Source organism: Meleagris gallopavo, chromosome 1 (genome assembly GCF_905368555.1).
Source record: "Meleagris gallopavo chromosome 1, MGAL_WU_HG_1.1, whole genome shotgun sequence".
Classification (NCBI taxonomy): Eukaryota; Metazoa; Chordata; class Aves; order Galliformes; family Phasianidae; genus Meleagris; species Meleagris gallopavo.
Genome location: NC_139404.1, coordinates 133,279,847 through 133,307,728, shown reverse-complemented (window position 1 = coordinate 133,307,728; position 27,882 = coordinate 133,279,847). Strand labels below are relative to the sequence as shown.

Here is a 27,882-nt window from a genome sequence, read left to right as displayed (position 1 = left end):
TTTTTCAAGTAACTGGGTGTTGTTTTTTTTTTTTTCATTTTCCTCAATGTGCTCTGAGGGATTGTAACCAGTATATCTCAAAACTAACCTTCATTTCAATGTATCTTTCAACTGTGACTGTATTAAAAAAAAAAAAAAAGCTATGGAGACATGCAGTCATTAAAAAAATATGCTGTAAATCTTATTTCAGCCTTTCTCAGTTGACTAATCTGCTGCTCTGGGGAGGCAGCTCTCCTTTTGGAGGAGAGCATTATTTATGGGGAAGTGAAAATTGCCTCAATCTGTTCTCTTTTTATAGTGATCTTGTGAATGGATTGGTGGCGTTGATGAACAGCAATGTCAGCAGTCCTGTCAACTTGGTGAGTATGAGTGCTTCACTCTATTGAGTTTTTACTGTGCAGTTTACTTCACCTGTATTTTCCTTCTTGTCACTGATGCTAATTTCTAGAAGAAATAGATGCTGATTTCTAAAAGAAATAAATAGAATAAAAAATCTCTTTAATCCTGCATTTTCTGCGTGAGTAAGAAGATTAAGCACCTAGGCGTTAGGATATGATAGCTTCAAGAACAAGAGAAATTTTTTAGAGTTTTTCTGTTTGTATTAACAAGAAGATTCATGTAACTGGAATATGAAATTGAAAAGAAAAAGATCAGGATGCAAAATACACCAATTACTTTTTAACTACAATGAGGACTGAAAGGGATACTTAGCTCTGAATAAATAGAAATCACTTAATACTGGCTTTGATTGGAAGAAAATGGGTTTCTTTTCGATGGGGTAATTTTCTAGTATTGATTGAGATTCTTAGAACCTTTTCCACTAAGGTTTTTACTTTGTCCATTTGCTATCACCTGACCTGTAGCAGTGAATATAAGAATAGGAAAAGGGTGCACATGTCAGATCATTTCTGTGTATGTCAACTTTTGCCAAATCAAGTACTCAACTCTGCAGGGCAGTTGACTAGTTTGGTTTTTTTTTCTTTCTTTCTTTCTTCCTTTTTTTGTGGCTTTAAGTTTGTTTCTGTGTTTCTGTCTGAATGCTGATATTTTAAAATCCATCATGTGTTTTGCCTCTAAACTAAGCATTTAGATTTGTGTGTAGATAAATGTTCAGCTGTAGGTCAAACAAGATGTAATAAGAGGCATATTAAAACAAGGAATGCTAGGGATGGAGGGAATTGAGTCTGAAGATGAGCTAATGCTAGCAGGAATCTTTCAACATTTTATTCTGAAATGCTGAGATTTTTTTTTCATGTGCAAGTTTGCTGAAAAAATGTGAGTTAAGAAAGGAAATATTGTATAGGAAAGCAGGTAGCCTGTATATGTATTGGTAAATTTGTAGACGTGGTAAATTTGGAAGTAATCAACTGCAGCAAAATTGGTTGAATTTAGTGTACTTATACATATGAAGTCCTTATTATATCATCTGTCCTCAACTCATCAAAGTTGTTGTGTACAAACTGAACTGATGATGTGGTTGTGTGTGCTGCTGTATTGGGGTATGTAATTTTATTGTGATTAAGGGATGCATTTTATTTATTTATTCTTTATATAATGGTCTTTGGATACCCCCCCACATCACTCTGAATTATTTTCATCTGAGTAAAAATGAGGATGAGGTATAATGTTCAGTTTTTTCAGTTTAACATCACTGTATTAGAACTGTCTAATGTCAGAAAGCTAACATGTTATAAATTATTATTGTAAAGAGTATTCCTTTCCATTTCTAGGGAAACCCAGAAGAGCACACAATCCTAGAGTTTGCCCAGTTAATCAAAAAACTTGTTGGTGAGTATAAGAAGTAATTCTTCAGTGGATCTCATGAAGTACTTGTTGTCTTTAGGTGATTTTGTTTTGATTAATGTATGTATTATATAGATAGTTTAATTGGTCTTTGGATTTCTTAATAACTTCATTAAAGTCAATTGTATCCTGGTCATATAATTAAATATTAATCAGCTAATCCAAATCCATTGAGCTCATAAAAAAACTGCATGAACAGTCAAATGAATACATTCTTTCAGTGTATCTGCATGATTTATGTCAGTAATTTTATATAATGTTTATGCAAGTTACTAGATAATTACCTGAAAGTGAAGTTTTCCTCACTGCATGCTGTAAAAACATCTTACATAATATCCTAGCTGAAATACAGATACTTTAGCAAGGTGATTCTTCACAATGGTGCAGGCTGTTCTCCTTCAATTACCTTTAAAAAGCTTCATGCTGTGGTGCCAGTCTTTCTCTACTCTTCTTTGATCTACCAGTGATTCCTGCAAGGGCTGCCAGCACCTCCCTTGAATGTGGCTTGGAAGAAAACACTTTGACTTCCCCTTTTTCTGATATCTGTAGCACTTCAGAGCCCTCAAGAGTAGAAGTAAATAGCTGTGCACAGTCTTGTAATGTGGCTTCCTCATGAGATGAAACATGCTGGTGCCCTTAGCAGAGGATTTTAGTCTGTAGATTCCATGAGTGCTTCTGAGAGATCTGTAAAAAGTGGCTGAAAAAGACAAGTTCAGACATACACTACAGAAGTTAATGCGTGTGGTGTTTCAAATAGAGAACCATCCCCACTGAAAAGCATCTGTAAATCCACAGTTCAGGGAAGGGATTGAAAAACACAGCACCAAACCCATCTGGCAGATGAAAATAATTGTTACCTTGTCTGTTTGTTCACAAACAACTTGACCTGTTTCAGTCTGCCTGGAGTGGCAATTTAGTTCTACATCCATAAAATCTCACAGTAAGATGACATATAAACTGTTAGCTAGATTAGATTAGATAAACTGTGTTTTCATGAGGGAAGATAAATACTATGGGTATTTAACAGTCGGACTTGAAAAGTATGGGCAAAGAACAAGCGAAGTGCTTTTGCAATGGAAAAACACTAACAGAAATGTAGAACTGCTGAAACTGACAAAGATCTCCGTGTTGCTCTGGCCCAAGCCCTGCTCAAGCAGGGCCACCCAGAGCAGAGTGTCCAGGGACATGTCCATGCATCTTCTGAAGATCTGCAAAGAGGTGACTGCAAAGCCTCTGGGCAGCCTGTGCCAGTGCTCTGTTGCCCACACAGTGCGGAAGTGTTTTCCTGGTGTTCAGAGGGAAACTCCTGTTCCAGTTTGTGTCTGTTGTCTTTGTCTTGGCACTGGGCCCCACCGAAAAGGGCCTGGCTCTGTCCTCTTGGTGCTCTCCCTTTGGGGATACGCGTAGGCTGAAGAAATTCACCGTGTAGCTTCTCTTTTCTAGGCTGAACAGTCCCAGCCTCAGCCCCTCTTCACAGGACAGGTATTCAGACCCTTGGTCTCTTTCATGGCTTTTTTTTGGACTGTCTCCAGCATGTCCATGTCCCTCTTGTACTGGTGGACCCAGATCTGGGCATAGGAGAGGAGAGGAGAGGAAGGACCTCTCTTGATCTACTGGTAGTACTTTGCCTAATGCAGTGAATAATACCGTTGTCCTTTTTTGTTCAACTTGGTGTCCAGCAGCACCTTCAGGTCCTTTCCTGCCAGGCTACTTTCCAGCATGCCCTGGTCCTTGAGGTTATTCCTCTGCAGGTACAGAACTCCGTAATTCCATTTGTTGAACTTTGTGAGATTTCTGGCAGGCCATTTTTCCAGTGTGTCAGGATCTCTTTGGATGGCAAACATGGCCTTGGTACTGGTGTACCAGCCACTCACATTGGCCCAGTGTTGACTTCTGGGGTACACCAGTAGTGTGGGCCTTCAGCTGGGCTTTGTGTCACTCATCACCACCATCTGGACCTGGCTACGTATGGTCCATCTAGCTTGTGTAGATGAATTTAATGAAAGACAGTGTCAGAAACCTTGCTGAAGTCAATAATATCCACTCTCCCATTGTCTACAGAGATGGTTGCTTCATCAGAGAACGTTATTTAAGTGATTAACATTACTTCCCTTCGCGAATGCATGCTGAAATCTTCATGAAAGGTTTTGTGATCCGTGCTGTTCTAGGACAGCTGGTTCGCTCAGCTGTTGTGTGCAGTACAGCTGCATGGAATGCTTTTCAGTGTTGGAATTATGATGCAGAAACCTCAAAATCACTTAATGTTTCAGTAGTAGAAAAGATTAGATGCAGCGTGTGGTGAGTTGCAGATAATAATGCACAGCCTCTTGTTTGATAGGCAGCGGGAGTGAAATCCAGTTTCTCTCAGAAGCACAGGATGACCCTCAGAAACGAAAGCCTGACATCAGAAAAGCCAAGTTGTTACTTGGATGGGAACCTGTGGTATGTACAGCTACGTTACTGTTGTTGTGCCCAAAAAACATGGGGAGGACCACATAGCAATGGTATCTTTCAGTTTTCAAAGTATCTGCTTAACGCTGTCTCCAAGACAGTTTTAAAACGGCTGTAAAGTGCCAAGAGTCTCTCGTACTGTTGCACTAGCTTATGATTCAGGAACTTCTGGATAAGATTGCATGGTTTGTGCCATACAGGAGAACAGATTAGTACTGGCATGTGTGACAAACTTAAGTAGAAGACATTTTTTTAATAGGCTTTTCAACTTTTTCACATGCGTATTAGGAAGTGGCTACCTTTCTGTAAGCCTGCTGGATTCTTTGAAGGATGTTAGGCTCTTTTAACTATGTACCACAAGTTTGCTGTTGCTGCTGTCTTAGTTCCTGCACAGCTGATATGCACAAATTGCCCATGATGACATTTATTTTCCTTTTCAACCTTAAGATGAAGATAATTGCAAGTGTATGACCAAACAAAGCTGATGATAAGATCTTGCTTATTTGGGGAGGAGAGGCCTATATAATCTATGGAAAGAGCACAACTTTCTTAGCCAGCTCCTCATTCTAGCCAGCACAACAGTTTGTTGGCTTTTCAGATTTACAGAAATCTTGCCAGGAAGCCTGCAAAAACCCATCTAATAAATGCAAGCCTATTAATAGAAAAATGTAGTTCCAGACCCTTCTGGAAGGATTCAGAGACAGCAGATATTAATATATTATACGTTAGAGCACAAGGGGGATGTTGTATGATCAGAGAAAACTTCAAAAAGTTAACTTTATGCTACTGACCTTCTATGTTTGGTGCATTCAGTACTGAAATTTGCTTTGAAGTACCAGTGCAGTATTGATACATTGAGCTGTAGGCATGTAGCTTTTATGCTGCTTTTTTATTCTCCTGTATTGATGATACCAGCAAACATGTCAGAGCTCGTGGCTCTTGAGAAAAGTGGATAATTCTGTTGTTGCTCTCTACAAATCAGTGTATAAATATAGGAATAGAATATGAAGAATTACAATTACTTCTATGGGATTTAAGAATGTTACATAAGATACTGAAGGATTATCTGTATCCCTTTTTCTTTATATTGGTGCAGACAATAATAAAATAAAAAAAACCCTACCAGCTTTATACCTTTCAATGGCATACACCATTCTAAGATTCTGCAAAAGATGGTTCTTAATATTAAAAACAGAGGGGGCTTAAATTTCTCTCTTTCACTGAATTCTTGAATTCTGAAAATCTGGTTTTAACACTAAGTCGATCAAACACATCTATCTGATGCTTTGAATTTGTTAGTTTTTTTTTACTTGCAACATCAGAAAATGCATCTGAAGTTTGAAAGCTTGAAGTTTGATGCATTAGCAGTGCTGAGATGTAACCAGTATGTGGTGCTGTTAATACTTAAATTGGCAAAGAATTAAATGACTTTCTAGCAGTCTTTTAATAGCTGTATTAAAAAAAGTTACTGTTGTGAAAAGAGCTGATGTCAACTCAGAGTGATACGATTCTCTCATTTTTGGGAACAGGTCCCTCTGGAAGAAGGTTTGAATAAAGCGATTCATTACTTCCGTAAAGAACTTGAATATCAGGCAAACAATCAGTATATTCCCAAGCCAAAACCTGCAAGGATGAAAAAGGGAAGAACAAGGCATAACTGAAGACTGTTGGTTGGACAGGAAATGCTCTGCTTTGACATTTGATGGATGTAATATTTTTCTTTTTTTTTATTTGAAAGAGACTTTGAAACAGGTATCATGAAGAACAAACTGGAATTTCATTCTGAAGCTTGCTTTAAAGAAGTGGATGTGCCTAAAAATAACAAATATTCCCCTTCCCCTGCAAATCTTGCCTTGCACTTTTTAAAATCTGTCTTTTTATGTAAAAATAGAGTAGAAGCATCTTTTAGTATCTTCAAGTTTTATATCTTGCTGTGAGATCATTTTGTTGTGACTGTCCTTGACAGTTTTATTTACTGGTTTCTTTGTGAAGCTGAAGATAAACACAAATGGGATGGAAAATGCCAATTTATTTATAAAAATGGATACTATAAAATATGAGAAGTTCTTCTATGCATAAGAAAAAAATTAGTGGTATTGTCAGATGGGAGACACTGACATCAAATATAGAGGAGTTTAAAAGAATTCTGTATGAGAGCTTTATGTATTCTTTAAACGAGAGATTTTTTCAAAGGTTTAGTTTTAGTTGTACACTTGAATTTGAGATATTTTCATTGATTACCATGGATGAGGATATTTTGAATCACTACTGTGTTGTGCGTGCTCTGGGAATAAAGTTAATGTATTATTGGTTACAGTGGTTGAATATGCTATTTTAATAAAATATTGAAACTTCTATTTAGTTTCAGCGTTTCACTGTGGGCACTTCTCTGGCATTACGTGTCTGTGTATGTATTGTGTGTTAATTAGAAAGTAACAGTCCTTGCATACTTGGCTCAAGGCTAACAGCATTTCATCCTGCATTGTTCATCTCTTAGTAGCTGTATACGGAGGGATGCAGGATGTCTGTTGAAACAGACTGGACAAAAGCATCACGATTTATTTCAATTCAGGCAGTTGATAGTGATGCAGAGTCTAACTTCAGCATCTCTATCTTGAAGAAATGTTTCTATTTTAGCATTTGTTGAATTACCTGTAAATGCTTAAAAATTTTCAGAATTATTTCTTCACCCCTTCCCCAAAAAAACCTGAAATAAAATCACACAGTTCCACAGTGCCGCATACCAAAGATTGAATACCTAGAAGGAAAAATTGGCAGGTTTTTAAAAGGCATTTTGGTGTAGGGCCGCTCAAAGTTGAAAATCCTAAATCTCATCAAGAAAAGTGACTTGATTTTACCTCATTGAAACATGATGTTTCATTAGCTTTTGAGGAATGGGTTCTTCAGGTTTTTGAGGTCTGCAGGTTGATGGTTGAAGTACAAGTTAACTGTGGAGACATCCTGACCTCCTGGTGCTTGCCAGGCTTGGAGATTCATCCTGGGTGTTTCCCAGGACTTTAGGAGGATTGTAGGAGTGGTGGGGCTGCAGTGCTCACATGGGTATTCTATGGGCCAGCTCCGCAGTGATCTTTATAAAACATGAGAGTGTCTTCCCTGGTCACACGCACAGGTTTTCTTCCAGTGGAATTCTGTGCAATGAAGATGGAGGGCCTGTGGGAGCGTTTCCCCCTCTGGTTGAAGAGACAGCAACTTGCCTAGAATTTAATTACTATCCATCGCTTCCATAATTTCGCAGCCGAGCAGCTTGGGGTCTGCTTTTGACTTGAAGCCTTTTTTTCTAGATAGTTGATCTGGGCACTTTTTCCGTATTAAGTTGCCTGAAAAGTACACCATGGTATGTGTGCTCCGAGTGTGCATAGTCCAACCTATAATTACCAGTACAGTCACAAATCACTGCCTCTCTGTATGCTCAAAATCACAGCTGGATATATGTGAAATTAGTGCCCCCTCCTTTAACAGTTCTGTGTCAAGAACTACAAATCACCTTCCAGCACAATGTTTTTAACCCTTAAGGGTTAAGACTCAAGTTTAAATAATCTTAAATAAACATAAACTTTAGATTATTTTGTGGGTAAGATACTCTTTCTCCTTGTATTGGATTTGAGGAGGTTGTACACAAGGGTGCAACACAGCTACAGCAGCCCTTGAGAATAAATGGGAGTTGAAGATACCAGCTGTTACTTCCAGGACTGTTTTTAATTTAATTCAGTGACTTTTGTGCAAAACATTTAAGTTGTGGTGGAAAAAGCATACTCCTGGAGGTTAACACGAAATGTGCATTTTTTGAAGAAGAATCCCTCTGGAAGCCTGTATGTTTGGATACTACAGATAGGAATTTAAAAGCCTTTTAGATTGCTTCACAGCCTGATCTCCATGATAGAAAGAGCAAATCAGGCAGAGGGCAAATGGCTGGCACTGATACAGTCGATTTGTTCGTATGCAGTATGCCTCCCAGTGGGCCTGAGTGACAGACCGTATTGATCTGCTGCTTCCTTTATATCACCTCCAGCTTTTGTTTCAGTGATTCCTGGTTCAGTTCACATATTCTTTCTGTATAATGTCTTCTAGGAGCAGCAGATGAGGTGCTGTTGCCTTTTGTGTTTTAAGCCAGTGGCTGGCCTAGCCCTCTCAAAAGGCATGAATTAAAATAGAGTCTGCTGATTCTTAAGCACTGAATTGGTAATTTTGGGATGGGGAAATCTGAGAATTCGCATTTACTGCTGTCACCTAGGCAGGCAGGGTAATACTAGCATGAGCAGACTGGTGCCTGTGTAATCACAGTGATTCACATAGAAGGGCCACTAAGCCCACGTTAGATACAAGTCCCCTTGTTGCAGCTGGTAACACACAGTGGGTATGGTGAATGGGGCAGCTTGGTGCTGGCAAGTGAGATCTATCTGGAAGAAGCGGTGTGCAAGGCACTCTCCGCTGTGGGTTCCTCCAACCTCACAGGGAGGACCACTCTTACTGCTTGGAATTTACCACAGCAAGAGGGACCTGGACAGTCTTGAGGGGTGGGCCTGTGCCAACCTCATGAAGTTGAACAAGGCCAAATGCAAGGTCCTGCACCTGGTTTGGAGCATCCCAAGCACACATACAGGTTGGGTGGAGAATGGCTTGAGAGTAGCCCTGAGGAGAAGGATTTGGGAGTGTCAGTCTGTGTGCACTTGCAGCCCAGAAGGCCGACCGTATCCTGAGTTGCATCAAGAGAAACGTGACCAGCAGGTTGAGGAAGGTGATTCTGCCCCTCTGCTCTGTTCTCAGGAGGCCCCACATGTAGTACTGTATCCAGTTCTGGGACACCCACCACAAGAAGGACATGAAGCTGTTGGAATGGGTCCAGAGGAGGGCCATGAAGATAATCTGAGAGCTGGAGCATCTCCCCTACAAGGACAGGCTGAGAGATCTGGGGTTCTTCAGCTTGGAAGAGAAGGCTCCTGGGGGATCTTATAGCAACCTTCCCGTACCTGAAGGGTCCTACAGGAAAGCTGGGGAGGGACTTTTTATAAGGGCAGGTAGAGACAGGACACAGGGAAGTGGCTTTAAACTGGAAGAGGGTAGATTTAGACTAGATATTAGGAAGGAATTCTTTACAGTGAGGGTGATGAGATAGTGGAACAGATTGCCCAGTGAGGTTGTGGATGCCACTTCCCTGGAAGCATTCAAGGCCAGGCTGGATGGGGCTTTGAGCAAGCTGGTCTAGAGGGAGGTGTCCTTCCCTATAGCAGGGGGGTTGGAAAGGTGATCTTAAAGATCCCTTCTCACTCAAACCATTCTATGATTCTAAGAGATCCACTGTTAGATTACTGCTTTTTCTACATAATATACTTCTATTTCTATTTCATAGGCCTGATCAGAAGCTCTGTAAAGTACATTATTTCTCCAGGCAGCACTATGAGGCATGTAGATGCAATTTAAGCAATAAGTTGCGTGATCACACAGACTAGAGAAGCCTTGTGTCTTATCTTTGGGTTAGATTTTTTGCTCTGGGGGAAAAAAATAGTCATCTGACAGTCTTTTCTTATGTCTGGGGCATTTGCAGCTTCTCTATGATTCTGGCTAAGCAACCACTGAGCTCACTGCCCAGGGGATACTTATGAATGCCTCTGTCATGATTTTTTTCCAGAAACTTTTAGAAATATATATTTGACCAAAAAAAAGTTCACCACTGTAAAAATATGTTTGAAATCAGGTTTAGAGTTGAAGCAGGCAAGGAGAAATGACAAATGCAGTTACATAAATTCATTAGCCCTAGAGAACAGGCTAAAGAGCAAAACAGGGCTGTGATTAGTGTGATGGATTAAGCTGGTCCCCAGGCCTTTATTAGTACCAAGCTCAGTGCTACTTGAGGCCAGGAAGTCCCTGTACATTGTTAGAGGCTGCTCAGAGATTTGTCCACAGAAAAAGGATGCTTTGTTAACAGTAAGGGAAGTGTATACTTAGCATTGCAATTCCTAACATCCATACATCCTCCCCCTGAAAGCAGGAAACGTAGCCACCACAGCTTCATAGTGGCTTTGTTCTAAACATTTTCCACTGCTGTCATGGCATGGAAAAGATCTGGACTTCAGTGGGACTGCTGGCATACAGACAGCACTGTGCACTCATATATGCTGGAGTGACCAAGATGGAAATTTCCACCTGAGTCATGGGGATGTGGCATTGTGAGGCTGTGGAATGTTGAGATATGGGCTGTGGCCTGTTTATCACTGTTCTGTAGAAAGTCACAATGAACAATGCCACTTTTCTGTCCTGGTGGAGAGGTTACATGGTGTCAGTGCTGAGTCAGCCAAGGACGATGATGTGATGCTATCTGTGAGCAGAAGAGAACAGCTGGGAGAGGGAGTCTTCTGTTTGTGTTTGGGGACAGAAATACTCAGAGAAAATCATTAACTTGCTGAGGATACGAAGCCAGGAGTGGCTGACACACCAGAAGGCTGTGCTGCCATTCAGTGACATCTAGGCAGGCTGCTGAGCTGGGTGGAGAGGAACCTGATGAGGTTCAACAAGAGCAAAGAGCAAATGTGAGGAGTGTTAGGAGAAGGACCTGGATGTCTTGATGGGCACTGTGTTGGCCATGAACCCACAGTGTCACCTGATGGCCAAGAAGGCCAATGGGATCCTGGGGTGCATTACAAAAAGCGTGGCCAGTAGGTCAAAGGAGGTGATCCTCTCTCTATCCTGCCCTGGTCAAGCCAGATCTGGAGCATAGTGTACAGTTCTGGGCTCCTCAGTTCAAGAAAGACAGCAAACTGCTGGAGACAGTCCAACTGAAGGCTACAAAGATGGTGAGAGGCCTGCAGCATCTCCCAGTTGAAAGGCTGGGAGATGTGAGGCTGTTCAGCTTGGGGAAGAAAAGGCTGAGGGGAGATCTTATCAATGCTTATAAATATCTAAAGGATGGGAGTCAGGTGGATGAGGCCAGGCTCTTTTCAGTGGCACCCAGTGATAGGACATGGGGCAATGAACAAAGGCACAGGGAGCTCCATCTGAACTGGGGAAAAAGTTCTGCTGTGAGGGTGACAGAACAGTGGAACAGGCTGCCCAAAGAGGTTGTAGAGCCTTCTTCTCTGGGGATATTCAAAACCCACTGGACACCTACCTCTGCAATCTGCTGTAGGGAACCTGCTTTAGCAGGGGATGGACTCCAGAGGTCCCTTTCAACCCCTACAATTCTGAGTGAGTTTTGTGAACTTTATTAATGTGGTTAACTTAGAAGCACTTCGTGCATAGGTGACAAATAACAGTTCTTTTGCACAAACCTGTGATGGCTCATACCCGCTCGCTTGTTCTCAAGACAATTTTAATCACAAATTCCCAACACAGCACCATGAAGTGCTCATTCCATACTCAGCACATGGTGGGGAACTGAGCACAGTGTAATGGAAAATATTTGTTTTTATGTCTTGGAAAACCCAGATTTTGTGGGAGTGTGCAAGACACAGCTGCAGGACTGAGTGAGCCTGCAGGAACAGACACAGCTTGCAAAGGCCTACGGATGGATGACATTTATTTGCAGCACTTTTAAAACTCTTCTTACTCTCCAGGTCTGAATTCCCAGTTGCTTTATATTCTGGGAAATGATGGAAATTATCAGTGTGGTTCAAACACTGCCAAATTCTTTGCACTTTTTCTTACAGGGCATAAAATAGAACTGTGTTGCTAGGAATAGGTGTTTTCCAACTGTGCAAAGAGAGTGTGCTTGACTCAGAACATGACTATGCTATACCTGGAATAAAGAGTCTCCTTTCCTGGGAAACACAGCAGTTTAAAACCATTAAACTGGCAATGAGTCTACTGCTTAGTGCAAGAGCTCCAAGATGTAGGGGAATGCTGGGTCTCTGAAGGACTTTACATGAGTGTGAGTGCACACACGTGTGTGCAGAGGAGTGACTGACATGCTTGTTCAGTTTGGCTCCCTTATTTTGTTATTTTACTCCTCTTTCAAGCTGGATCTCAGCTACTGCTTCTGAAGTCCTGCTTGCAGCCATTGCCCCAGAGGATTCCTTCCTTTGACAGGCTCTGGAGGGAGGCAAGTTTTTCTGCACTGGGAGTAGTATTCGTCTCCTTGCCAACAGGAGCTGTTAAAGCTCCATGTCACTCAAGGCTGGGTGGAAAGGCTGCATGCAGTGAGTATGGCAATAGCAGAGGAGGCAGCACGGCAGCAATTCAATTGAAAGGACTTTTTTCTTCTTTTCATAGAATCAGAATCACAGAATGGTTTGAGTTGGAAGGGACCTCACAGGCCCACCCAGCCCCACCCCCTGCCATGGGCAGGGCTGCCCCCCACCAGCTCAGGCTGCCCAGGGCCCCATCCAACCTGGCCTTGAGCGCCTCCAGGATGCCTCATCAACCTCTAAGTAAATAATTTCCTTCTAACATCTAACCTAAACCTGCCCTCTTTTAGCTTAAAACCATTCCCCCTTGTCTCATCACTCTCAGACCATGCAAAAAGTCTGTCTCCCTCAAGTACTGGAGGCTGCAATGAGGTCTCCCGAGAGGCTTTTCTTCTCCAGGCTGAACAAGCCCAGCTCCCTCAGCCTGTCTTCATAGGAGAGGTGCTCCAACCCTGTGATCATCCTCGTGTCTTCCTTTGGACCTGCTCCAACAGCTCCACATCCCTCCTGTGCTGAGGGCCCCAAGCCTGGATGCAGTACTGCAGGTGGGGCCTTTCAAGGGCAGAGCAAATGGGGACGATCACCTCCCTCTCCCTGTTGTCACCCCTGAGGAATAATTGGATTTGTCTGTTGATACAAAACTGAATGAGTAAGCACATCTGAAATGAGTTGGGTTATATTATTTACTCTATGTGCCAACCTAGATGATATGATGTAATTTCTTGATTGAGTGTAGAAAAAGTAGCGAGAGACCCTATTAAAAAGTAATTTCTAGTAGTATGGCTTAATGAAATTCACTGTTACAGACTCTACTAAATAATGGGAAACTTTATCAAAAAAGCTTTATTTCTGTAACACTTCACATATCGCATACTACTAAGTAACAATAACAAAAGAAAAGTCATGTTTCTTTCTTGGCAGCTCCTTGGCTCCTGCTGTTGTACATGAACAGGAGGGAAGCAGAGACATTGACTTGGGGAGGGCTTGGCTTTGCCCAGCCCCGTGCACCCCAGCTGTAGGAGGACGAAAGCCATCAGTAATCATCATAGTTGACTCCCGCCCCGTGCCTGAAGGTGTGTGGGTTCCGGGGGCCGATGGGTGAGTCCTCATCATAGTGGTGCTGGTAGTACCCCCCGTAGTACTCGTTGCCACCACGCCCCAGGCTCGTCCAGTAGGACATATCGTCTTCAAATTTCTGCCAGGAAGAAAAGAAGAGAATGAAACAAAAAGGAAAAGATGGAAGAGGGGTTCCCTTTGTCTCACGCAAATAATTCAGATCTGGAATTTTCTTCTCAGAAATCCTTCACCTGCTTTACAAAACTCCGCATCTAAGAGACTTTCTCTGTTGAGATGTACCAGTCTGGTTTCACAATTCCCCATGCCTGTAGTTGTGGCATACCTGAGTGCAAAGCGGGTGCATCGCCCTTTGTTTTATGCCTGTTATTTTTCTCTTGTAAAATCATAAGGCTCTAGAAGCAGTTCAGTCCTGCTCACGGCAGCAGTGGAAAAACAGTATGCAAGGATATCGAATGCTCGCCAAGACAAAGCCTTTCCATCTGAATGGCTCTTTGGAAATATTTCTGGCTGAGATTTGTAAAGAAAGTTTTGCAAAATACACAATGGGTAAGCACAGCCTAAGTCCTTTCTGAAGCGTTGCAGAAACTGACAGTTATCTCATTGTTAAAGCTTTGTCTTAATACTCCACAAAACCTGCTGAGTGGACTCGTTGTCTCCCACAACAGGCCTGGTTTCATTTGTCAGTGCACACAGGAACTTGTAGAGAGGAACCCATCTTGTCTGCAGGTTTGCCCTTTCTACTTCTTACTACATGCACTCAGCCTTCAGTTCCTGATTCATAAAACTGCTTTTGTTAATATCCATATTGTGTAGATTCACTGTTAAATAGTCACTTTTATCTGCATAATGTCCAGGAGCAACAAAAAATGTATCTTTCATTATTTCAGTGCAAGCAAAGGATTTTTTTTTTAATTGTTCCAGCTTTGAAAATGAGTGCATTCATCTTCTAAGCAATCCACATAACGTGAAGGTCTAACGTGTATTCCAGCTTGCCTGTGCCAATGCAATCTCATTAAGCACACGCATGCAGCTGTCAGAAGCCAAGAATCCAGCATCTGTGACTATTTTTACCTCTTATTTATGTACGGATTACTCTATGCATGGGACTGCAACTGAACACAGTGTCTGCTGAGCAGAGCTTTGTGCAGTGTGTGTACCAGCTGGGGGCTCCTGATCCTACCTCGGTGTTGTTACAGCTTAGAAATATACCCTCATGGATCAAAGGGAAGTTGGCTGAACGTTACCAGGCAGTGTTCTTTCCTATGCAGGGTCACAGCACAGTTGTGAGAGCTGCACACACCGCATCAGGTAGGTAACATTGGTTGGGAAAGACCACGAAGATTACCTAGCCCAACCACCAGTTTATCCCCACCATACTCACTGACCACGTCCCTCAGTGCCACATCAACACAGTTCTTGAACACCTCCAGGGACGGCGACTCCACCCCCTCTCCAGGCAGCCTATGCCCTTGTCTCACTGCTTTTTCTGTGAAGATTTTCCTAATATCCAACCTGAACTTCTCCTGGCACAACTTCAAGCCATTCCCTCTCCTCCTATCACTGTTACCCGAAAGAAGAGGCCGATCCCCACCTCACTACAACCTCCCACGCCCACACCTGACCCCACAGCATGGGGAAGCCCCACACTCACCGCCTCATCGAAGCCAAGGTAGAGGAACTGCTGGTACCACTGCTGCACGTCAGGCTGGCTGCGGTCCCACAGCTGCCGCCGCGGGCGCCTCAGGCTGCGCAGGAATCCCTTGGCTGCCTCTTCCTTCAGTGACACCTCTGGCTTCGTGGCAATGGGGGCTGGAATGAATCCCCCCCAAAGAGAGGCCGAGAAGTGCTTAATCAGCCTGAATTCTGCCACATTTCTGGTGTTATTTCATCATCTTTGTGCTCGGCAGAGCAGTGTGTGAAGCAACAATAAAAATAGGGATTGCCGATACGATGGCCTCATAGCTATCCCTGTTCTCTTTGCTTTTATCACAGCTAGCCCAAGCTCAAGACATGTTACACACGGAATTTAAATACACAGTCCAAACGGAGAATGGGAGCCTAGGCTCTGTGTGCTGCAGCTGCAGGAATGGGAGGGACGCGTGGCTGCCGTGTGCGCTCATGGTGCAGCAGAGCTGTGCATGGTGGGGTCTGCTTGGAGTGCTTACACAGCGCCTGAGTGCTGTGCTTCCTCTGGGACAGGGGTACAGCAGCAGCACCCTGAGAGCTGCTACGGGTGGCAGCTGAACCAGCAGGGAAGCGGGCAGGCAATTGGTTGCCTATTTACCTTCTCGTTTCTGAAGCATCCGCTTAAGTTTATTTCCTCTTGAAATATCTAGAGAAGTAAAAATATAATGCATGCTTATCTATCCACTCTTATTTGGTAAGAAAGAAATAACAGTGACAAAAAGACTCCTTCCTACCAAGGAAAACCTGGAGCCTGTTTCCACCCGCACCTCCCCGTGCCCCCATTTCCCCGCCTCAGTTCAACAGAAGCTGTAGGGAACCCTCCTGCACCCCAACATCCTTTCCCCAACGCTTCTTGGGATGGATCCCCATGCCAGCATAAGTTGCCAGCACGCCAGAGCCGGGCTCCCCATCAGGCTCCCCACAAACCATCTCCCGGCGGAACGACTGCAAACAAAAGAGTTATAGGGGAGAGATGCTGAACTTGCGACCGAAAGCTGAGCCCGCGCTCACTCACCGGGAGCTGCGCAGAGCAGCGGCACGACGAAGAGGAGGAAGAAGAGGAGGAAGGCCCCGGGCAGGGCTCCGCGGGGGCACGGTGGCGGCATGGCTGGTGGGTTCCCCGCCTCGACGGGACGGGACAGGATGGGACGGGACGGGTCGGAGGGAACGGAGCAAGGGGTGGCCGCGCCCACGCTCACGTCGAGCCCGCCCTCACCCGGCCCGGGGCCCTGCTGCGGGGGGAGAAGAGCTAGGGAGGTCCCGGTACCGGGATGCTCTGGAATGCGGATGTCAGGAGCGGATCCTCAGCGTGCAGGCACCACTTCTTAAATGGGATGGGATGGGATGGGAATGGGATGGGATGGGATGGGATGGGATAGGATAGGATAGGATAGGATAGGATAGGATAGGATAGGATAGGATAGGATAGGATAGGATAGGATAGGATAGGATAGGATATTCTGGAGATATTCAAGACCCTGGACACCTACTTGTGCCACCTGGTGTAGGGAACCTGCTTTGGCAGAGGGGTTGGACTCTATGATTTCTGAAGGTCCCTTCCAACCCCTACGATTCTGTGATTGTGTGATTCCGTAATAGGATAGGATAGGATAGGATAGGATAGGATAGAATAGGATAGGATAGGATAGGATAGGATAGGATAGGATAGGAAGAATGGCTGAGGGAAGCGGGGTTGTTCATTTAGGGAAGATGAAGCTCAGGCAAGACCTTACTGCTCACTACAATGACCTGAAAGGAGGTTGTGATGAGGTGGGGATTGGCCTCATCTCCCAGATAACAGTGATAGGATGAAATGGAATGGCCTCGAGTAGCACCAGGGGAGATTTGGGTTGGACGTCAGGAAATACCTTTCTGGAAGAGTGGTCAGGCACTGGAAGCACTGGAACAGGATGCCTGGGGAGGTGATGGAGTCACTGTCATGGGAGGTGTTCAAGTAACGTTTAGATGTCATACTGAGAGACATGGTGTAGTGGGAAAAACTGGTGATATGTGGTCTGTTGGACTGCATGATGTCAGAGGTCTTTTCCAACCTTGGTGATTCTATGATTCTGTGATAGGACAGGATGTTTTTGTGGCTGCACATAACTTGGTATTAGCAGGCAAAGACTTTGCAGCAATTTGTACTGTTTGTTAAAGGGAAATGAAAAAAAAAAATAGCTGCAGTGTGTCATTTAATCTTTTTCTACATCTTAAATCAGTTTGTCAGCTACTTGTAGTACTGGACAAAAGTGAGGGCTTGTTTCAGTGGGAAAATGAGTTGGAATGAACTGAAAGTGGCTCTGTTCTGCTTTTTTCTCCTTCAGATCCTCTCCTTTCATCCCTCACACCTCAAAGTCCATGGAAGGCTGCAGTGCATTTTAACTGAGCTGCTTTGAAAAACACTGAATTTCTTTTTCTGCATGTAGACAGGGTTAGCCTGCAGCATGAACCCATGGTCCAAGCCCAAACTCTCAAACAGGACATCCTTGCTCAGCAGGATGTAGCTACTCTGCATTTTCCTTTTTCAGATCTAGGTTTACCTCCACAAATTCAGCCTCTCTGCTTCTTCCTTTGTAAATGTCAGAATTGCCCTGAATTGACCATGCTGGAGGGGGACTAGAGAGAGGAGCAGGGCTCTGTGAGCTGTCATGAGAAGACAAGGGATGTTTCCAGGCAGACTGGAGTCACCATTCCTGGAGGTGTTCAAGAACTGTGTGGATGTGGCACTTAGGGACGTGATCAGTGGGCATGGTGGCCCCTACCATATGCTGATGGTTGGACAAGATGATCTTAGTAGTCTTGTCCAACCTTAATGATTCTATGATTCAATCTGCACAATGCATACAGGAGTTGTGCATTCCTATTTATCACGTGTGCATAAATACATGCATTGTAGCAGATGCAAGGACTGCTTCTGACCCACAAGATCTGCATCCATTGCCTTCCTATGGCGTCCTCAGTGGCCTGCAACCTAAAGCTCATCCCAGGTGTACTCCCTGTCAACTCCCATGCAGCTGAGAACCAAAGTTATTGTCCATTCCATCACCACCTGTGAGTGCTTTTTCCACATTGCTCCATGTTTCAAGCATCATCTCTCTCTGTGCATAATGCTGTGCTGCAGCAAATCCCTGTTCTTCAGTATCAATGTGTTCTTTAATTTGGCTTAACTTTGACAATCACTTGACTAAAGTCATTTGGCTTTCTTTGGAAAGAAAGCTGCAGACTGTAGCTAAAGTGACACAAGAGGAATGCATACCTAAGGCTGCATGAAACACCCATGATGCAGATAATTTTTAAAGCAGGGCAATACCTTGTAGATAGTTACCCCATTATATCAAACTATATCAAAACTGGTCACTTTGTAACAAACTTTGTGTGCAACACCATCCTCTATAGGGTTCCAGGTAATACGAAGCAATACAAGGCACCAAAGTTCATCAGTGTACCACATATATCATCGTGGCTCACAAAGCCACTCAGATGAATGTTATCTTGTGAAACCCAGAGATATATTGACTCGAGTGCATGGCTATTGTAGAAAATCATTGCTGTTGGTGGAAGAAATGATTGACGGGCAAACATCTTGCCCAAGGTTAAACTGAGCACAGTGTTTTTCCAAAAGAGACAGAAGTTTTGAGCATAAAGTTAAAAAAAAAAAAAAAAAAAAAAAGTTGTTAAAAATATAACACTATTTCTTTTCTAAGCCAGTGGTGAGAGGTGATTGGCATTTTCCAGTAGCAATCTGTATTTCTAGCCTAGGTTGTTTTGAGCACTAAGATGTTGTTCCCTGGTGCTGCAGCACTTTTCTGCTGAGCTTGAGACTACTGAATCATTACTGGAAGCACATGAGTATGTTTATTGATACACCTGTGGTGATGCTTTCTGGTGTTTGCCAGTTAAAAATACAGTCACTGCTGCACACTGCTTTGAAACTGTGGTGTTTTCCAGGGTTCTCTCCATTAACAGTAACATTACTCTCTTTAAGCTGTCTTTTTCTTGGTTTGGAGGAACACTGGTCATCTCCTGACTGTCTGCCTGGTCCTCAGAGCACTTTGCACATCCTATGCCTTGCTGGGGGTAAGCAAATAAGGCTCCATCACATTTTTTATATGGTTCCACAACTCACTCTGTGTTCTGAGCACTCTGATTCATCTGTGTGACCTCTACATTTATGCTCAGTGTTTTTTAAGCCCAGTGGCTTCTATCTGAACTGACACGAAAATCTCTCTGCCCTGAAGTATCACTGACTTCTAAAGCATCTGCGTTCCTGTATTATTATTGTACATTTGGACTGAAATTAAGTACAGAGAGATTCATGAATAATAGAGGAACACCTCTGCTTTTGTATCTCATCACAGCAGCTGTTGAGAGAACGATTACCTTCATTAAAATGTAAGAGATACCATCAGTATTGCCATTCAAGGATATCCAGAAATTCGAAGTATAGAAAAAAATGTACATATAGAAGTTAAAAAGTTGATTTTGGTTTCTTTCCTTTGTTAGGCTTCATGTTTTCAAGATTCTCAACACAAGTATGTTTTAAAATGCAGTGCAAGCTTATATAATCACAGGACCCCCGAAGCTGGATTTTCAAGGGGAAAAAAAAAACACCAAGTATGATGAGACATGATAAAATAATGAGACCTGGCGTCAGCATAGCTGAGCAGATAAACAGGAGAGCTGTATGCATACCAGGGACTGAAGGAGCCGACACTTCATCTTCTGCAAAGAAGAACCATGAAAATTCTAATGATCCACTGAAATGACTTGTGGGATCCAGAACATGGCAGCACTGAACTGTGCTCCTGATGTACAGAGAGGTGTCATATGGATGCCCCATCCCTGGAGGCATTCAAAGCCAGGCTGGATGTGACTCTGAGCAGCCTGATCTAGTGGTTGGTGACCCTGCACGTAGCGGGGGGGTTGAAACTAGATGATCACTGTGGTCCTTTTCAGCCCGGGCCATTCTATGATTCTATGATTCTCAGTTAATGAGTTTTTCACAAAAAGTTCAGACCATACTGCTCTGGTAGCTGGCTGTAGGCTTGGCACTCTGAGCTGTTCCTGCTCCCTGTTCCAAGAAAATCACAGGAGTTGTGTGTTATTTCCAAACAGAAGGAAGAACATTGAATTCATGAGCCAGCTATGCCCCAAACATTTGAAGTTTCATACTACTTCCTCTCCTGCTCCAGAGCCCTCCTGACAGTGATGGGACCCAAGTTCTGTCTGAAACCCTCTTGCTTTAAGGGAAGTCTATTTGTCATCACAAGTTCTATTGACCTTGATGCACAGTCTGTGACTGATAGGAACAAGAATATTTCATCCATCACATTTTTTCTGGTAGCAGCATTACTTTGGTCCCTATTATAAATAAACAGCAGTGTTAATGTTTTTTCCTTACCTTGAAGTGATACAAAAAACCTCTAGGAAGTCCTTTTATCCTTCCACTGCTTCCAGTACATTTTCGCAAGTATATAGCAAGTCTGCAATTAGGTCTAGCAGGAAAGGAGAGGTATGGTAATACGTTAATACTTCTCTTTTTACAAGACATCAATTTCTTTCAAATCACTCTGTCTTTCACTGCTGTCTCTAAGGGCTCTTTCAACATTTCTTTAATGTTTCAAAACTTTTTTCTGAACTCATATTTCTGAGCTATTTTTGACTTGAATTTGTTCCCTTTCTTTATTGTATACATACGGAATGCGTGCGTGCATACTGCCTCAAAAAAAAAAAAAAAAAAAAAAAAAAAGGCTGCAAATGATGAAAATGTGAAGAAATCTTAAAAGTCTTAATTTTAGCAGCTTGGCTTTAGCATCCCCCTCTCTGCATGTCATAATTCACTTAATGGTTTATACACACTTTCGCTATTTCACCCAAGCTCTAGACTTATACATGAGGTGGCTGGTGCTGCCTGCTATGGTCTTCCCATTCTCTCAGGTCCCCAACCAAAACCTCACCTAGAGATCATTATCTCCTCCCTCTTGCTTCACCAGAAATCTTCAACCCATTCTTCTACCTGGCTCTCTCCTTTCCTTCCAGCACTGCCCCTTCTACTTTTTGGAGCCAATCCAGTGTTTACTAAACCAGTGGGACTGTATTCAGGTTTGCTATTGCTGAGTTAGTTGTCATAGAACCATAGGATATTCAAATCAGAAGGAACCCTCAAGGGATCCAGCTCCTGGCTTCACACAGGACAACTCAACATTCAAACCCTACATCTGGGAAAGATATCCAAACTCTCCTTGAACTCCAGCAGCTCAGAGCTGAGCCCACAGCCCTGGGCATCCTGTTCCATGCCCACCGCCCTCTGGTGCAGCCCCTTTCCCTAACCCCCAGCTGCCCCTCCCCTGACAGCTCCATGCCGTTCCCTCGGGCCCTGTCGCTGTCACACAGAGCAGAGCTCAGCGCTGCCCCTCCGCTCCCTGTGAGGAGCTGCAGCCGCCATCAGGCCTCCCCTCAGCTCCTCTGCTCTGCGCTGAGCACACCCAGGGGCCTCAGCCTCTCCTCACGCACCTTGCCCTATAGACCCTTCTCCATCTTCGTTGTCATTGATTTTGCTGTCCACAGGACTAGGAAGTTATGATGTTCTAGGTGGCCAAGCAAGGAAGCTCTGTCCAGAAGTGGGAATGGAGTGAAACAGGTGAAACTAACCTTCTCCATTTTACCATTTTTGGAGGGGCTTATGTTGTTCACTCCACCCCAAAGAACCGCCATGATGTGGGCCCCATTCACAGCCACAAGCACCAGCCCAGGGGCCAGGCACTGCAGAAAGGATCCTTAGAAGTATCTAGAGCATCTCAGTACTGAGCGTGGCTCTACGGTTATCAGAGCAGAAGTTTGTCTTCCCAGTGCTACCACAAGTGATCTTATACCCCTGTGGTTTGCTCTGCTGCCTCCTTCACCAGTTCTGCCTCATCTCTGTGCTTCCAGCTTTACCAGCACCTGCCCAAACCCTCCCTACAAATGAGGCCATGCCTCTGCCCATTTGATGCTGGATTACATTTCTGATTTACAACTCAGTTTGTTTCCAGGAGAGTGCACCTTTTGTAGCCTTCTCGTGTTGCTGCTGAGTAAGAGATCATGGCATCTTTAATCTTCCAGCATGAAATCCCTCTGCACCCAGCCATGCTTAGATGCCAGCGGCTTCAAAGGCTGCCTAGCCAACCTAGCATCGCAACGCTGCCAACTGTGGGTGCTTGAGGGGACATTTTTGCCTGTTGTGATCATTTAAGTACTTGTCCTGAAAATATTCGTGCACATATTCAATTTGAATCGTAAGAGCACTGTGGAATCCCATTCATCTCGGAAAAATTAAATTCCAGTCTGCTGCTTCTATGCCTGGATCTTGCAAAACGTAGTACAGAAATATAGCCCCTACCTGAAGGCATGCCTTTCTTCCTTGGCTCTTTGCTGTCATGTGTTGGCTACACATACATATGCTAGTAGGGCTGCACACATTCTGGACTGAAGATGCTTTTCATTCACCCAAGCAGAAGAACCTGCCCACCTTTATCATGTAGACAAGAGACTAAAGTCCCTGTTAGCTCCTCTTAGCATAGGCATAATTGCTGTTAGGCACTGGAGCTATTGTCCTTGGAAATGGTTGCAGGATGGAGGAATTGCTATCCATCTCCAGCATGTGATTTCCTCTATATCAAAACTGTCCTAGTGAAAAAAAAAAAGCCCTTCTGCGGGTCTGATCCCTCAGCTTGGGGCCAAAATTAGATACAGTTTAACCTGAAAGCTAATGTGTGTCAGAAACACATATTGGCTGAACTGTCACAGAAACTAGGATAGACTTAAGCCAGGGTAATTGTACAGCAGTTCTTCAGCAGTAGTGATCTTTCTTCTCCGTAGGTGTTCAGATTGGTGTTTAGTTGTACAAGAGGAAGCAAAGCTGCAGACAAATCCTTGAGGAGTCCTTGTACCCTGCAGAAACAGCACAAGCACAGCAATGACAGTATGGTAGAGCAGGAGAGGCCACTTAGTGGTATAAGATTTTTATTCAAGTTGTAACTGGGAGTATCTTTTCAGAGGCTATCATTTAGTTTGCTTTTTTCTACTGATTAATGCAGATGTGGTGATGGCAAGTGATACTCAATATAATGTTGTTGTTTCAAACACTTACTTATTGGAAAAGGTAAGAGAGGATGCCATGCCTTCTCTCAATGAGGAGAAAACAGAGTGTGCATAGGATGTACGTACTTTGAAGTAGTAAGCACTCAACACAAGAGCACATTTTTTTGGAGACCCAACCTGGTGCTCTGCTCAGCAAATTCTAGGCCTCTGGAGCAGAATCCATGTCTTCTGATTCAAAAGGAACATTTGCCCTTCGTTTTAGCAAGGTCAGTCATTTTATATGAAAACTCCATTGTGCGGTTTGGGTTGGAACTTTCGTGAGACATTCTTCTACACTTTTAAAAATAAAAATAAAAAAAACCTTACCCCAAAATAGCCAAATCATTACAAAGCCACTAAATATGCCTATGGAAAAGTTTTCCATAGCAGTAATCTTATTTGCCTTTTTTATTTGTGCCTAAGACAAGCCATGCTGAAAATTTTGGAAAGGGAGTGGAGAAATACACAGCAGGGAGAGGCATTTTTCTTTTTATCTGATAAAAAAAACAGACTGCTGTTAGATCAACATTTTAATAAAGAAGACAACACCACAGTTCCCATCAAACCTACAGTCTCAATATTAGAAACAATCCATCAGTCTCCTCTAGGAAAGCTCCTGCTGCCCAAGGCACAGACTCATTTACCTGTAAGAGCACAGACAACTCCAGATTAGGCTCATATCTGAGAGAGAAAGGTAAAACAAAGGCTGACACATGTTTTGGTTTCATTATGGACAAATTCCATCTCATCTTATTTTTGTCAGATGTTCCTCTCCCATTTCCTTCTCTGGTTTCCATTTAAACATCACATATTTTCATTTAAAAATAAACTCTCACATACAGAGAACTAAACTAATATATACTTGAGTATATATATAATACAAAATAGAAATACTACCCAAAGATCTAAGCACATTCTCTTCGTAAACCAACACTGGAAAATATATCTGCCTTTTCCTTTTCCAGGGTATACAAACAGCTTAGGAATAAATTATCCAAAACTATCTAAGGATTAATTTGTGACAAGAAAAATGACAGTTAGGGAATGTGCCTGTTTTGTCCACTAGTATTAGGATTCTGTGCACTGGTGATGAATGTAAAGATAGAGATACAGATAGAATCATTGTAATGACTGCAGAGTTTAACTTCAGAGAGAAAACATCAGATGGGAGTTAATGAGTGTATAGAAGGTATGATGGCTGCTCCAAAAGTAATGCTTCCTGTTTTGCTATGTTGACACATCAGAGATGGATGTTGGTGTCATGGCAGAAGAGGTTGAACCTTCCCACCAATGTTCCATTACGTATCATTGCCATGTGGCAGATGGGTCACTCTGACACAAAGGCATTTGACACAGAAGTCCATATGAAGCACAGGTGTGTCATTGAACTCCTCCGTGCAGGAAAAAATGGCACCCACTGATTTTCATCTACACTTGCTGAATGTTGATGGAGACAAAAGAGTGGATGTGAGCACACTGAGGTGGTGGTGATGTGCTCCAGCAGTGGTGACAGAGATGTGAAAGACAAGTCACGTTCTAGTGTGACATGCAGGCTCTTGTTTATCGCTGGTGAAAATGCATAGCTAATGATGCATTGATGATGTCAAAAAAGAGAGTTCTGTAATGAGAATTTGCTCTATCAAACAGTGTCATTGTGCTCTTTGTACCTGCTATCGTTTCCATGCAAATAAAGAGGCATTGCTTTCAGAGTGGCAGATGTATAAGACAACATTTTTCTTGGGTAACACCGGAAGAATGTAAGAAGGACTGCGTAGGAACAGGTGGATCTTTCTTAATCAAGAGGAGATTATTTTTCTTTCCAAAAGATTATCACTGTCACAAGTGCTCTTTATGATCCAAAAAGCTGAATTTTCACAGGGATGTCAGAGGATCTGAATTATGCAGGTGGTCAGACCAGACTGATGTCTTCTAGTCTTAAAATCAATGTATCTCATTCAGATAGAAAGGAAGGAAAAGACAGGTAGTAGCACAGAGTTTATACATTTACAAATCACCTACAAAACTGCTTGTTTGAGGTTTACACAGAAATGTCAGCCAAAGCCAAGTTCCTTTCAAATCAGTCGTTACCATTTTCCCTTCAATTGCACAGTAGTTGCATCAAGCAATATCTGAAAAAGGACAGTGGCTGATTACATGTTACAGTGAGCTGAGGGTCTACAGATAGGCAGAAAAGCAAGGAAAAGGGCATTACAGATCAGAAGGACTAAGGAGCAGGAGTGAAACACAATTGCATGAGGTCTTGACAAATTACATTTACTCCCAGAAGCAAAACATTTGTGCGTGTGCCACCTGCTGAGGATGAAAGCTGCATGGCAAGTAGTAAGAAGAGTTCTGTACAAGCACAGACTTTACAGAGAAGGGTAAAAGGGATGCGGATTTTCCCATTGCTACACTGAGAACCAACCAGCAGGCTGGCTGACTGCCACAGAGATACACTTGCCTACAGGCTTACCCTTCCTCTAACTGAAAATCCAAGCTTGACCCATGCTCTGTTAACTGTTCAGTTCCACAAGAAATCACGCTTCACAATCAATGGTTTCAAAGGTTATTGACACAGATAAAGGAATCTCATCTGTGCCCATCAGAGGAGAGGTTTTCATCTCTATATGTCATTATTAAGAAGAGGTTGGTTAAGAAGACCTGCATTAGCATTTAAGGCATGAAGCTGTATTAAAGAAAGGAAGGCATTGAGTATGAGATCTCTAAATAGGACCAGAATGGATTTATTAGAGTGCCAGTGTGTTGCAACACTCAAATGAACATTTAAGGGCAGCCAACAGAGAGAAGTTGCAGTAAACATCAGACCCTGCACAGTTTCTTTTAGACAATCTTTCTGTACTTCATTAAGTTTTGCCTGTGGTAAGCCAAGTCAAACACAGCATGAAAACATCTCTGTATTTCAGCTTGTGCTAAATAAATGTGTCTTCCTATTGCTTCTTTAATGACAGATGCTTTCCTTTGGATCTTCATTGACTAGCACAAGTCGTTCTACTGTGGGATAAAAGTTCTGCATGTGTGCATGGGAATGCATGTGGATAAACTGTGGTGTTCAAATCTGCATACCAGTGAATACACATATTCCATATTTCTTAAAAAGCTGCCTGTCCACCACTATCCTTGGTGACTGGGGACATTTCTTGTATAGGAGTCAAGCTCAAGAGCCAGGCAAACACTACACTAGGAGGCTGTGGATGCCTCATCCCTGGAAGCATTCAAGGCCAGTCTGGATGTGGCTCTGGGCAGCCTGGTCTGGTGGTTGGCGACCTTGCACATAGCAGGGGGTTTAACTAGATGATGATTGTGGTCCTTTTCAACCCAGGCCACTCTATGATGATTCTATGATGATTCTATGATTCAAAGCAGACATTTGTAAAAGGCACCTGAAGAGAAAATTAGGAAACACATGTGCCACATACGCAAACCTTTCCTGTCAGATTGCAGGGACGTGTTCTTGCTTTCTTAGGTTCCTGTATCTCATCTTCATCTCAGTTAAGATATGGATAAATCACAAGATGGTAAAGGCCAGCCACATATCTGTGTGTATGCCTATGTTCCCCTACTGGAAAATGTTACAAAAAGGCTTTGTGTTTCTTTGAATGTACTGAAAATTCAAATTCCTGATGATCTACATTTCTGCAACTATAGTTAATAAAATTGCCAAAGGAGAGCAAGAACACTTGGAGCTGCCAGTTGGCTTCACAGATGATCTTCTCTTAAAGAGCTAGATTTCTGAATGTCATGTAAGGGTAGGGTGGAGAAGCACATTGTCCCTCAGCGAAAGCAGAGCCAAAAGGATGGTGAGTGTTGGGCATACGTGAGCAGTGGCTTTGGAGAGCCAAGGTCTCTTTGGCTGGACTCCTGCTACAGCATTCTCTCTGCAGCCGTGTCATCTGGGGACATAGCAAGATGTCGTCTCAGATCCTGTTAACCAGACCCGTGGACATCCCACCTGATGATGCTCAAGCACAATCCAAACTGAGAATGAAGAGGATGCTGTGGACATTGCCTTCAGCTTTCTTTCAGGAATCGGACGAAAACTGAGCAACTTGATGGTCAGGTTTTCTTTTGTTAAGAATACCTTTTGTATTTTAAGAATACTTTTGTATTCTTAACAAAAATACACTTTGTTCCCAAAACATGACATTCTTAATTGCATTCATAAAGTAAATTTGGTCCTTTTATGTAGAAGCACTCAAGGCTGCTGCCTTCTAAATCTAATCTAGCAAAACTATAGAAGCACTAAATGTATCTATCTCATCAATAGGATAACAGGTAATGGCCTCAAGTCTTACTGGCGAGGTTCAGGTTGGATGTGAGGAGAGATTTATTCTCAGAAAGAGCAGTCATGCAGTGGCACAGGCTGCCGAGGGAGGTGGTGCAGTCACCATCCCCGGAGGTGTTCAAGAACTGTGTGGATGGGCACTGAGGGACGTGGTCAGTGGACATGGTGGGGATGGGCTGATGGTTGGACTGGATGATTTTGGTGGTCCTTTCCAAATGTAATGACTCTGTGACTCTATTCTATAACCTGCAATGGGACAGCACATGATGCTTTCATTAATATAGGGATTTTTAGCTGTTTCCTTGC

The 27,882-nt window shown here is 43.2% G+C and overlaps 2 protein-coding genes across 2 annotated transcripts in view; one reads left to right on the top strand and one right to left on the bottom strand.

The window, feature by feature from the left end:
* UXS1 (UDP-glucuronate decarboxylase 1) overlaps window positions 1-6,609 on the top strand; it is a 55,406-nt gene extending 48,797 nt beyond the window's left edge. Inside the window, exons 12-15 of the mRNA XM_010728139.4 lie at window positions 299-359; window positions 1,731-1,788; window positions 4,142-4,245; window positions 5,784-6,609. Of these exons, the coding sequence (XP_010726441.1) occupies window positions 299-359; window positions 1,731-1,788; window positions 4,142-4,245; window positions 5,784-5,915 (355 nt within the window). The 3' untranslated portion in view covers window positions 5,916-6,609. The remainder of the gene's footprint in view (window positions 1-298; window positions 360-1,730; window positions 1,789-4,141; window positions 4,246-5,783) is intronic.
* A 6,600-nt stretch (window positions 6,610-13,209) lies between these two features.
* Window positions 13,210-16,391, bottom strand: ECRG4 (ECRG4 augurin precursor). The gene is made up of 4 exons (XM_010728130.4): window positions 16,171-16,391; window positions 15,754-15,801; window positions 15,121-15,278; window positions 13,210-13,587 (listed from the first exon to the last, which is right to left on the bottom strand). Exons 1-4 carry the CDS (start codon window positions 16,259-16,261, stop codon window positions 13,426-13,428), a joined length of 459 nt encoding a protein of 152 aa, XP_010726432.1. The 5' UTR covers window positions 16,262-16,391; the 3' UTR covers window positions 13,210-13,425.
* Window positions 16,392-27,882: the final 11,491 nt, after the last annotated feature.

What these genes read in the sequence shown, in the direction of transcription:
- ECRG4 (XM_010728130.4), bottom strand. Translation starts at nt 16,261, where the DNA reads ATGCCGCCACCGTGCCCCCGCGGAGCCCTGCCCGGGGCCTTCCTCCTC. An exon ending in GATGCTTCAGAAACGAGAAG is followed by an intron (nt 15,279 to 15,753) that starts GTAAATAGGCAA and finishes GATTCATTCCAG; the next exon opens with CCCCCATTGCCACGAAGCCA. An exon ending in ACCTTGGCTTCGATGAGGCG is followed by an intron (nt 13,588 to 15,120) that starts GTGAGTGTGGGG and finishes TCTTCCTGGCAG; the next exon opens with AAATTTGAAGACGATATGTC.